The sequence below is a fragment of the Triticum aestivum genome, chromosome 3B, assembly GCF_018294505.1.
Source record: "Triticum aestivum cultivar Chinese Spring chromosome 3B, IWGSC CS RefSeq v2.1, whole genome shotgun sequence".
NCBI lineage: Eukaryota > Viridiplantae > Streptophyta > Magnoliopsida > Poales > Poaceae > Triticum > Triticum aestivum.
In genome coordinates this window covers 542,059,268-542,071,961 of record NC_057801.1, presented here as the reverse complement: position 1 = coordinate 542,071,961, position 12,694 = coordinate 542,059,268, and the positions used below count along the sequence as shown (strand labels likewise).

At 42.0% G+C, this 12,694-nt stretch overlaps 1 protein-coding gene and 1 long non-coding RNA gene across 2 annotated transcripts; both read left to right on the top strand.

The window, feature by feature from the left end:
• The first annotated feature begins 1,140 nt into the window (after positions 1-1,140).
• On the top strand, positions 1,141-3,900 carry LOC123070796 (glucosidase 2 subunit beta). Its single transcript, XM_044494135.1, has 6 exons — positions 1,141-1,316; positions 1,394-1,507; positions 1,993-2,088; positions 2,217-2,402; positions 2,486-2,593; positions 3,475-3,900. Exons 1-6 carry the CDS (start codon positions 1,196-1,198, stop codon positions 3,477-3,479), a joined length of 630 nt encoding a protein of 209 aa, XP_044350070.1. The 5' UTR covers positions 1,141-1,195; the 3' UTR covers positions 3,480-3,900.
• Positions 3,901-5,491: 1,591 nt separating this feature from the next.
• Positions 5,492-6,822, top strand: LOC123070797 (uncharacterized). Its single transcript, XR_006433935.1, has 3 exons — positions 5,492-5,618; positions 5,711-5,908; positions 6,278-6,822. It is a non-coding gene; the product is annotated as an uncharacterized lncRNA (long non-coding RNA).
• Positions 6,823-12,694: the final 5,872 nt, after the last annotated feature.

The following is a 12,694-nucleotide window of genomic DNA, read 5'->3' as shown; positions in this document are numbered from 1 at the left end:
GTGGGGCAGGACAGTGAACGTCCTCGATCATCTTCCTCCATGACTGTTTTGTAACAACAAAGAACAACTAGATAGTGTGCCGTGACAACAATAAGGCATCACAGGTAATCGAAATATCACCCATTCAATGGGGTTGTACATGGAGTAACCTTCCTGGCAGTTTAAGCAGAGGAAGTCTTCCTTTTCGCCCTTGTACAGATCGGCCAAGATCACAGCTAGTTCGGCCATGGTATCCGGACCCTTGCATCTGTAGCGGGATGCGTCGTATTCTCCGTTGTAACACCATAAGGGAGTTACTCGGGATTGGAGAGGCTGGACACATCTTTTTATTGCAATGGCCATGACCTCGATTATCGAGAGCTCGGTATGGGATAATAATCTGACCTTGTTGACCAATCATTTTATTTTCGCATTGTCCTCCTCTTTGGGACTTCGGGGACGCCAATTGAGGCGCTTCTTTAGGGGAGCGCTGGAAAATTTAGGAAGGCCGCGCTGAACTGGATCCGACAGTGGGACGTCATCTATATAAAATCACTCTGAAGACCACTGTGGATATACCTCTTTGGGAGTTCCAACGGGGTATCCGGATCCGGCTATGCGCCATACTTCGGCGCCGCCCAATTTAAATATAGAACCTCCTCGATGGCGGGGGACGAGGCAAAAGAACTTTTTACATAGTTTGAAATGGGCCTCGATGCCCAAGAACAGTTCGTAGAGAGCAATGAAACCTGAGATGTGCAGAATCGAACCTAGGGTGAGGTTGTGCAGCTGGATGCCGTAAAATCCCAACAGACCCCTGAGAAAGGGATGGATTGGAAATCCTAAGCCCCGCAAAAGAAATGGAACGAAGCACTGATTCGCCGCGGGAACCAAGGCGATGAGGACGACGAAGCGGCGAGAAGAGCCGAGTCGCTGCCAAGGAGGGCCCGTCGGTTTTCGCGCCAAAAATGTTTCGGCGGCGCCCCCAAGCGTCCCCAGCGTGCCGGGTTCGGCCTGGGTTCGCCGACGTCAATTTCGGTTTGATCCGGCCTTTGGGGACATGACTGTGCCGTTTTTTCGACGTCGACGCGAAAAAATCGTTTGGGAGGCCGTTCCGGTGGCGCGGCCGGAGATGCTCTCAGCGAACGAAATGCGTAGTTGGAGTTGCCCTGACTCCTTGAGATCCGGACCAATCGAAGGTCGCATCCAACGGCAGATGACGCCCCCACAACAAAGTCGTCGCCTGGTCTCCTCCGCCGCTCCCGCCACTCTCCTGCTCCTGCTCCTCGCCGGCACCGCCGACGCCGTGCCACCGCTAGTCGGCGTTTCTCCCCAGGGTGAACGAGCCACATGCCTGTGCGCCCCTCCTCCGCATCTGTTTCCTCCTATCGTCCTGACCAAATTGTTTCTGCAGACGAGGCGTACTTCGCGCCGCAGGTGATCGCTTGCAGGGACGGCTCGGGCTCCTTCCCCAGGAGCCGGCTCAACGACGGATACTGCGATTGCACCGATGGAACCGACGAGCCAGGTTTTTCCCTGTCTGCCCTGGATTTGCCCGAACTTGACTGCGAAGTCCCCAACTGTGTAGATCTGGTCGATTTTGCTGATGTGATTACGTCTGATTGGAATGTCGTGGTTAGGTACTAGTATAATTCATTAAAGCAGTTCAGCTTTTGTCTTGCTGATTTAGTTACGCCAGTTGAAACTGCAATTCACCAAACTAAGTGCAAGAGTGAAATGTTTAACTTTGACAGTACTTTGCAGTTTATTTTCCGGCAGTTTACGTCAGAATAAGCTATATTAGGCCAGCTATAACAGGATAGCAATTGTGTTTGTTGTTGTTGTGCTAGCTGCAATTGTGGCAGGCCTTGCTGTTACTCTTCCTGTAATTCTGAATGCTCACTTTAGAAAACTCTGCCACACAACAATTTTTCCTCGTCACTTGATGCTAACAGCAATGCCCAAGATATTCACTAATGTAATGTTGGCATTCACATTATTTGCGTCATACAGGCACTTCGGCTTGCCCAGAAGGCAAATTTTATTGTACAAACATTGGAGATCTTCCTCGTATCTTGTTCTCTTCGTTTGTGAATGATAACATTTGCGGTATGCTATTGATTTTGCAGACTATCATATCCTTAAATCATGCGTTTCCTTTACTAGTTTGTACCTAGTATTTACTGGATTCTGTTTTGTTAATAGCAGAAATTTTGGTACTATTTCTATGTTTGTAGATTGCTGTGATGGAAGTGATGAGTATGAAAGTGGCATCCATTGTCCGAACACATGTAAAAAGAGACATGATAATGCCGAGACAGACAATGGTGTTAGTGAGCTGTCAGTCGCACATTTAGGTGGAACTGACATAATTTCTAGTAAACATACACTTGACATAGAAGATCTTATCCAGAAGCTAAGAGGTACTTTCCCTTCAGAATGCTAGATGTAGCTGTTTCTGGAACAGTATGTTTTTAATACCTGATTTCAATTGTCCTGTTTACAGGATTAAGAATGGCTGCAGTTGTTGAACTGGGTCTTGTTGTATGTATATTCGTTTTCTACTTTGCTCGACGGAGCACTCGGGCACGGAGGAGACAATATATTTTGAAACGTAAGCTTTGGCCCCTCCAATTTTTAAGTGTGTTCTTTCTTTCTCTAGTACTCCCCCCGATACATATTTATTGTCACGGCTTTAGTACAACTTTGTACTAAAGCTGCAGCAATTAATATGTATTGGAGGGAGTAGTATTTTGTGAAATAACGTAAAGTGGAAGCTTCTTATCTTGTTAGAACAAAATGAAGGAACATGTAGGATAAGTGGCATGTTCTATTTCTCTCTCTCGAACAGACGCGCATCAAAATGCATGTCGCTCTATATTAGAAGAAGAATGTCATGAAGTTGCAAAGCAGTTCCTACCACACCAGTGGCATCTACCATGCGTCAACAAAAAAAACGTATGAAGACTAACCTAAACCAAGACGAAAACAAGAGAAAAAAACTGTCCATGAGGGTCTGGACCCGAGAGGTGTGATTGTATATCCACCCCCGTCCCGCCCAAGTGAGTTAGGCTGAACATGATAAGATAATTGATTTGTTATTCAGCTAAGCTGGTTTATATGTCCTGGCATTTGAGTGATGCTTTATTATTAGTAACTTTGCTGTCATTCAGAACTATGGAAATGTTAAACGTATTCAAAATGTTGCCGATTTTTCATCATTTTCCTGGATTGAGCATATTATATTCTGTTCGTTTTTAGACCAAGAAGTTTTTCAAGATTTAGGGGGATATTTGAGTGATGGGTATTGTTTCGAGGAGCTTCAGTATTTAGCTTGAATGACACCCTAAAAAGGACCCCTCATCCAAACACACTCTTATCTTATGATCTACGGAACTACTTTCTACTTGCAAGCACATGACAGCAATCTTAAATTCAACGCACTGTGATGAAATATTCTTGGTGAACTCACCAAATTAACTGTGTTATTTTCAGGTTAGAAAAGTTTTAAGCTTGTAGGGCTGATCGAGAATTGGAGATGGGAAGGTCAGGCATCCACAAGGTTTCTACAAGTAACTAGTCTACACATCTGCTGTTAAAAAGAAACTAGGCTAGGACAGTCGTGATTTATCCATGGAATATTTTCTCACCGGCCTTCCTGCGCCGGTAACGCCAGTTCAGTGCTTGTGTGTATATTAAGTTACTATTGTGTTCGTGTGTTGTTGGCGATGGCATCCATATGGTGGGGGTGGTGCTGTTCGCGGTAAGAGCATGGTTAACAATACAACCAACAATTGGCTATAAGTTGTCATGTCATCTAGAGCCAACTTAATAGTGGAGCTCCCTTAATAGTCGGCATGTACAGCAGTAAATTTTAAATGTGTACTACCTTATTAATAGTTGGCCTACTTTACAACCTCACAAATTGTCTTTGGGCTCGTCTGCAGCCGGCTACTAATCATCAGTCTGCTTCTTTTCTCTCTACTCTATAAATGGTATGACATGATCTCTTTTTGCTCCACATAAACGAATTTGAAAAAGAAAGAAGTCTTTAGCTCCCTTCAATTGTCTTGGGTCGAAGATCAAGCATGAACTTCTCCCTCATCTAAGGTTGGGTTGTGGATAACAGGCTTCCCCTTGGGCCGGATCTTCCTGCTTATGTCACCTTATTGTAATTGCTCTAAGTTGTCTTGGTGTTGCATTCGCAGCCGACACAAGGAGCCAGTCAGCCAGTGGTGTTTTGGCCGGCCCGTAGATTGGCGTCCGGCGAATTGCGACTTGTATCGTTGGGCAGAGCCAGGCCTGGGCGTTTGGTCTAACCGAAGCTTTCAGTTCGGTTTTCCAGGTTTAAAAAGAATTCGGTTTCCTAAAAATGCAACCCGATCGGTTCCAGCATAAGTATGTAACCGATATTTTTCTGAACCGAAGACTCGGTTCTTTGATCGGTTCTGACCGAACAAACCGGAAGTTTAGGCACGGGAATCTGTTTTCCTTTTTAGTGAGCCTGTACGTGTCACAAGCAGTGGATGAGACAAATGGCTAGCTGGTACTACCTTTTATAGTCTTGCCTACGGTACCTTTCTCTGTGGCTCCCTGAGGTGGTACTAAACCAAAAACTACTGTAGTGCAATTAACGTATTTTGCATGGGCCGGTTGCTACAGAATACTTGGGCCATACCAAACGTGTACGTTGTTGAACTGGGTCCAACAAGAACTCTGAGAACTTAGAGCGCTCGGTCTACATGGGCCAGCTGGCCCAGCCGGCCATGGGCATCGACAGGGTGGGTACAGGAAGAGCGAGGCGTGTTCTGTAGGTTCGGGTTATTTGGTTATTTCAGTTATCCAGGTGCTAAAACCGAAATTACATAATAAATTTCGGTTCTGCAAATTTGACAACCGAAATAGGAACCTAAATTTTCGGTTTCGGTCCATTCGGTTTCGGCCCCGGTTATTTTGGTTCGGTACATCGGTCCTCGGTTAATATGCCCAACTCTATGAAGCTCCGTCCGTGCGTGTTTCTGTCTGTGCTTGTTATCCGAGCTGAAGTTGTGACTGCCGCTTTGCTGCCTGTCTTGTCTTTGGGGATGGATGCATCAATGTTTGTCCTCGTAGGTGCATCAATCTTTGATCACATGATGCTTGCCTTGATGTAATGTCCACGGTGCTGTAAGAAATTCTGGCTGATGGTAGTGCGTATCCTGTTTATTATATCACTCTCAATAGAGAATTACTACTATACGTACGACATTATTTCATCCGACGCTGAACCATCACCCTTGATCAAACAGTATCCAACTTCACACTTTTGCATCGGTAACTTCACATTTTGAACCTTAAACCCTTTCTAGAAAAGAAATCACCTCATGAGAAAAAGAAAAGAAAAGAAAAAACCTGCTGGGCCTTTGGGCTTACGATGATACACCCACCCCACAATGTTCCTGGCCCACTAGGGTTTTACGCCTCGTCCCTTCACCCGCCTCTTCGGCCTCGTCGCACTCTGCTTCATCTATAAATCCCCCCGACCCCTTAATCCCTTCCCCGCGCCGCCGCCGTCTCGGAGCATCGCACGGCAGCAAGCCCGTCGCCCCCCACCGCCGCACAGCGACCTCAGCCACTCCGGCCAGGATGGTCGCGTTCAGGTGAGTTCCTCTTGCTCGTACGCACCGCTATCATGGCGATTAGTCCTCGTCGTGTGATCTGAACTGACCATTTGGCTCTCGCGCTCGTGCAGTTCCACCAGTACCAGGTGGTCGGGAGGGGCCTGCCGACGCCGACCGAGGAGCATCCCAGGATCTACCGCATGAAGCTCTGGGCCACCAACGAGGTCCGCGCCTAGTCCAAGTTCTGGTGAGGAATTTACGATTCGAATCTGGAAGCCTCTCGAGAATGCGTGAAGAAGAGCAACGGCCAGATCCTCGCCTTCAACGAGGTGAGCTCTTCTTCCACGCTCATTTTAGTTTACTCCGTGGTTGAATGGTACTCCCTCCGTCCGGAAATACTTGTCATTGAAATGGATGTATCTAGATGTATTTTTGTTGTAGATACATCTATTTTCATTCATTTTGATGACAAGTATTTCCGGACGGAGGGAGTACTAACTTGGCAATGCCATTAGAAGGATATCCGAGTGTGAGATCGTTGTTAATTTATTTGCATTAGTGTACCACCAACTGTTCTCGTTGGTCAAAATGCTACAGGCGTCTGCTGTAACTTCTGATTAATGTTAGATGGTGAAGAATTCAATCATTGGCTTCTAGTGCATGTCTGACTTATAGTGTTACCTTCGTTCGATCTGTAGATTTTTGGTATTCTGGTTGCCTTACCAAAGAAGGACTGGATACAACATGTACAAGGAGTACCGTGACACCACCCTTAATGGCGCCGTCGAGCAGATGTACACGGAGATGGCTTCCCGCCACCGTGTCAGGCCCCCCTGCATCCAGATCATCAAGACGGCCACTGTCCACTTCAACATCTGCAGGCGTGATAACACTAAGCAGTTTCACAGGTCGGACATCAAGTTCCCGCTGGTCTACCAGAAGGTCAGGCCACCAAACAGGAAGCTGAAGACGGCCTTCAAGGCCTCGAGGCCAAACTTGTTCACGTGATAAGTCATCCGCTCATAACCTGTAAGCCCGTCCATTATGAAGCATCATTGCTAGTTCATATTAATAGTATTGATATGCAACATTTTCTTATTCTTAATTCTAGATAGCAGTTCCGCGTAGTGCCCTTTATGGGCTTGACAACCCTTTGTTTAATCTTTGTAACATTTGTGGTTATATGACTGCCTGATTCGAGTACCTTAACTCTCTTTTTGCTCCAATGTTGTTTATCTGAATATCTATTTTTGTTTGTTTTCCTTATATAATGATTGGTACAAACCATTTGCCAACTCAGGGTTGTAATAATCTAGTTGACTTTGTTTCTTGAATGTACTTTCTCATACTTATGTTCTATTCTCATCAAATTGCACAAATGGACTTTGTCTATTTTTAGTCATGTTAATATGAGCAGTGACTTTGTTCTGTCTCAAATAGTGACATTGTTGAGTTTTTATACGAGATACTTTGCTTTTGAACATCACTACAAAGGTTTCAGTAGTTAGCATGGCAACTTTGCCGAGGTTACCAACAGTTAATTTGGTTCCCTCCTTTTCCCTGTTGCCAAAATCATGCTTGCTGTTGGATGTTTTTATTTATGTTCATTAACCTGATGGTTTAAGGGATTGACGTCCATGCAAACACTTCTAAATATGTTTCTTTAATTCTTTTTAGTTATCAGCAACTTTGCCGAGGCTGCCAAGATATAATTTGGTTTCCTCTTTTTCCCTGTTGCTTATAACAGTTGTCAACTGTATGCGCTCATTGACCTCATTAGGTTTATGGTATGCATACTTGCCAACATGCTTGGTAGTTCCACACTGCATATACACTGTAGTGAATAAGTATTCTCTAAACTCTGCCAATATATTTGAGTTTTTGTCACTAGATCTCATTTATCATTGGGATTTGGTGAGGCAACTTTGCCGAGGCTACCAAGATATAATTTGGTTTCCTCTTTTTCCCTGTTGCCTATATCATTTGTCATTTGTTTGCTCAAGCTCATTGACCTTCTTAGGTTTATGGTATGCATACTTGTCAACATACATATTTCCAATATGCTGCTGCGTAGTATATGTATTCTGCAGTTCCAAACTCTGCATATAATGTTTTGAGTTCTGCTCACTAGGTCTCATTTATCACTGGGACCTGGTGAGGCAACTTTGCCGAGGTTTCCAAGATATAATTTGGTTTCCTCTTTTTCCCTGTTGCCTACATCGAGTTGCTTGGTTGCTTGAGCTCATTGGCCTTATTTGGTTTATGGAAGGCATCCTTGCCAACATCTTCTCGCCAAGTGTTAGCAAAGTATAAGGTGTTTTGCCATACTATTTGTTACCTGAAGTGTAAGTTTAGTTCATGTGGTTATGACTTATGAGGCAACTTTGCCGAGGTTTCCAACAAATAGTTTGGTTCCCTCTTTTTCCCTGTTGCCTACATCACTAGCTGCCAGGATGCTCTAGCTCTGTGACCCTCAGGTTATGGCAGGCATCCTCGCCAACATCTTTTTTATCTGTAGTTTTATCTAGTTAAAGTGCATTTGTTGCAAGGAGTACCAAGTTTCAATATCTTTGTAAAATAGTTATTACTGTTGAACTGATTTGGTTTGACTTGTGACTGAGATTATCTATTTAAAACAAGTCCTTTGTTTCAGTTTTGAACTAAATTGCCAGCAAATATTTGTGCGCCCAACTTTCAATGGCGTCCTTGCTCTTCCAGCTTGCTTTACTGTGCCGGCCGGGCTATTACGCCATTGGGGTTTTTGATATGTTTGGCAATTAGATAATTTGCCTGTTCTGAAGGCTTGCCATTACTATGCCAGATACGATTTGCGTGGCACCTCCAAATGGTGTAAAACATTAGTCAATTGAAGATGATGGAAGGATCCATGCAGTCCTCTGCACGTTGCTGCTATATGGTTTATATTGCCTCTGAACTGGAAACTGGAAGCGCAGTTTGAATTGAATTGTGCAGTTTGAAATGAAAATAGGAACTTGGGAAGGAAAATATAGTGAAAGTAAATCAGGCCGTGGAATTTTGGCTCCCAGGTGCTCCACCCCCCTATATGAACATTAAATCAAAAAAATACTGAGAAAAATAAAAAAATCTGGGATTTTGGAATATCGAACTTGGGTTTTTACCATTCTACTCCCTCTGTCTCAAAATAAGTGTCTTAACTTTTGTACTAGTTTTAGTACAAAGTAATACTAAGCTTGAGACACTTATTTTGGAACGGAGGGAGTATTTCCGTGCAAATTTCCGTGAAAAAATGACATTTGTGGTACTCTCAGTAAAAAAGATAAAAGTCTTATGTACAAAAAAACCTGGATCGTATTTTCTTCGTCATGGATACATTTCTGGTATTTTTTCATGAAATCTTTACATGGGAGCAGAATGGGCACCTAGGATTAGTCTCAACAAAAATAGCCTACCTCCGTTCTGTCCCATCCGTACGTGGCAACTAGTGTCACAACTATGGCCACCAGATCGAGAAGAGTGAACCTTTATGTTAAGGGCAATACCTCCAAAACGACAACAACTGTTCATCATGTAGATAATTTGCCTGTTCTAAAGGCTTGCCATTACTATAGCGAAACTTACGATGACAACAAAGAAGACTAACTTCTTTTTACCATATGTAACGGTTATGGCAAGCACATTCTTATGTATCATTTGAGTTGTATTACACATACTACAAAACCCGTAGCACATGTTGCGTATGAGATAGTCTTTTGCTTGACAAACTTGGCATTCCTGCTTTGGTCATCATTGACATTGGGGTGAAACCAAAATTATCAGTAATTTCAATGGTTTATGATTATTATGATGCTAAATTTTAACAATATTTGGATTTTGTGTGTACTATATGTGACACAGAGAGGCAAATTTTAAGGCTCGCACACAAGTGTATGTTGAACCACTAATGCATCAAATAGAGGTACGTGGGTCTTACCAACCATTGAGTAGACTGTTTAGGTATTCCATGGTTTTAAAAAACATACCTACATGATGGTTTTAAGTGTGCATTATTCACACAATATCTAGACTCAAAATGATTTGATAGAATCCCATTAAAGAACTGAGCTCATTGTATGATCTTTACTTTGAAATTGCAACTTATCAACTTTGAAATTGTAACTTACCAAATTACATAATATTATTCCCCTCTATCTTCGATACGTGGAAATCTATAAGTATTTTCCATACGCAGTAATTTGGTTGCATACCGGTATCATCACCTGACATACATCATTGGCCTCTTGACATATAGTTGGAATTTATGTGAGGAATAACTATATTACCATCAATACCTCAAGCCCTCACATGGGGAGTTAATTCAAGGCCGATATGTTCATTCAATGAGAAACATTTCCAGGTATTAGGGGGCGATTTCAAGTACCATAAAGAATGCCAATAAATTAGTGGAATGCTCGTCACATTTCTGCCTCAAATCCACATACTCAAAGATTTAAATCATGAGAAACCTGACAGATTCATTTACTGACTGTAAAGGTGTCATGCGAAACTAAAACCACTCAACTTCTCGTTCAAAGCAAGAGGGAAGAATTACGGCAATAGTATATCAGGATTCAGCTTCTTGCAAGTAAGGATATTAAGGCTTTTGAATCAGTAAATGTAAGTCAACTTTACGTTGACACACCTAATGTGTAATATACACCCGGTGGATGGGAAATCTCCACCAACCGAGTTCATAGTGCTCACAATGACCGGGACATCGGAATACCCGACTCAATCACATTGAGAAATCGCGAGCAGTCACCATGGGTACGATATTTTCATCAACTATATCATAGTTTTTGGAGAAACATATAATCGAAAGTCTACAATTGTTAGCATATATTTCTAAATTAGATTGTAAAAACCTTTCACATGATTCAGATCCAAAGACCATGGCCATGGCGAAGTGTGAACAACGCTTAAACTAAACTCAAGCAAAGGGTATAATCTTGGTAGAAATAATCTTGCTTAATAAAGGGAAGGTATTCGCATAAGCAATACGTACACCAGTTTTTTTCTCGAAACATAATTGAGAACAATGATGTGGTGAAACATAGTTCAACAACGTGTAAATCGAAACGGAGGGAGTAAAATGCAAGAGATAAGCTTCTTTGGCATTAAAAGCTGCATCAATATTCAGCTTAACAAATCCAATAAGAGGTGTGAGCTTTAACATAATTAAGTGTTATAGCCGTCGTCGTGGATGTCTGGTACACATCTTGAAACTTTTCTTTATGAATCAACGTATGTCTGTCTCATCATAGATGTCAAGTGGTTTCATCAATCAATTAACGTACATTCTGAAATCTCAAAATAGATATGTTCTAGTGTGATATAAGGAGTAAGAATTCAAATATCGCCTCTCTTGCATGATCAATAGAGCGATCGGAATAGCAAGTGGCTTTCTAGATATGCTTGGTTCGATTCGAAATGGAAGAACTGTCTGAAAGGTTCACACCAAAGAGGCAACCATTGTACTTGAAGCAGTGACATCAAATCACTTACAGATTTGCCATTTGCTTGGCATGTCTGGTATTAGATGTAAACAAGAGAGACAATAGCTGGAGAAGTAAAAGTGAACAATTGTCTTCATTGATGATTGTATTACATCCATAGCCCATCAAGGTGTGCGTCCGAAGGGACATGAGGCAACCGCCTTTGTTAGGATAAGCAGGGATTAATAGGATTAATTAAATCCTAACACTCCCCCTAGTTATCGTCTCCTTTAACTCAATATGTGAGAACCATAGAGTTGGGAGAACAATAAACATGTCGTATATACTTTCTTAAAAACCTCGGTAAGGAAACAAAAAGTATGATATATGATCTTGTGTTGATATTACCTCATTAAAAACCTTTATGATAACCTGTAAAGTAAACTCATGAAGGGAAAAAGACTATAATATGATGCATTGAACAAGAGCAATTTAGAAAAATACCCCCCTTGTAGATGTAGTAAAGTAAACTGTAAAGTATTATAGTCTTTTAGATGTAGAAAAATACCCCCCTTGATATATTTTGGAAATTAAACCTTTATGATAACCTGTAAAGTAAACTCAATATGCATTGAACAAGATATATGATCTTAAGAGTTATAGATGCATAAGATTTGTCCACAATGAATTTCTCCAATATATTTTGGATATAGACAAAGTAGTATACCATAATGTATGAGTGAATGTGCTCGAGGTTTTACCTAGGTCCTTCATCTCAAATTCCGTCGTTTAGATGATCACATGCTTAACGTGCATGGGTAATCATCAATGTAGGAGTAATCCTTGTGAATAAGGAACTCACTATGTCAGTTGTACCAAATATACCGACAACAATAAGTCGTATAGTGATTTGCTGATTTTACACAATGTATGTTGTGTTTTGCATTTCGATTCAAAAGTGAGATTCTCACAGAACCATCTAGGTCTTAATCGAGTGATCTACATAGATATGTAATCACTACATTTATCAACTGCGTAGACATATGATTTTGTAATGCCAATTATACAAGTTATTGGAAAGAGATTCCAACTTTGGAGAATAGTTGGGTATCTGCGTGAACCTTTGTGCTACAGTACTTGCTCTATGTTTCACCACATCATTGTTCTCAATTCTGTTTCCAGAAGAAAACTGGTGTAGTTATTGCTTATGTGAATACCTTCCCTTTATTGAGCAAGATTATTTCTACCTAGATTATACCCTTTGCTTGAGTTCACTTCGAGTGTTGTTCACACTTCGCCATGGCCATGGTCTTTGGATCTGAATCATGTGAAAGGTTTTTACAATCTAGTTGAGAAATGTATGCTGACAATTGTAGACTTCCGGTTATATATTTCTCCAGAAACTATGATATAGTTGATGGAAATATCGTACCCATGGTGACTGCTCGCGATTTCCCAATGCGATTGAGTCGGGTATTCCGATGTCCCGGTCATTGTGAGCACTATGACCTCGGTTGGTGGAGGTTTCCCATCCACTGGGTGTATACTACACATTAGGTGTGCCAACGTAAAGTTGACTTGCATTTACTGATTCAGAGGCCTTAATATCCTTACTTGCAAGAAGCTGAATCCTGATGTATTATTGCTGTACTTCTCCTCTCT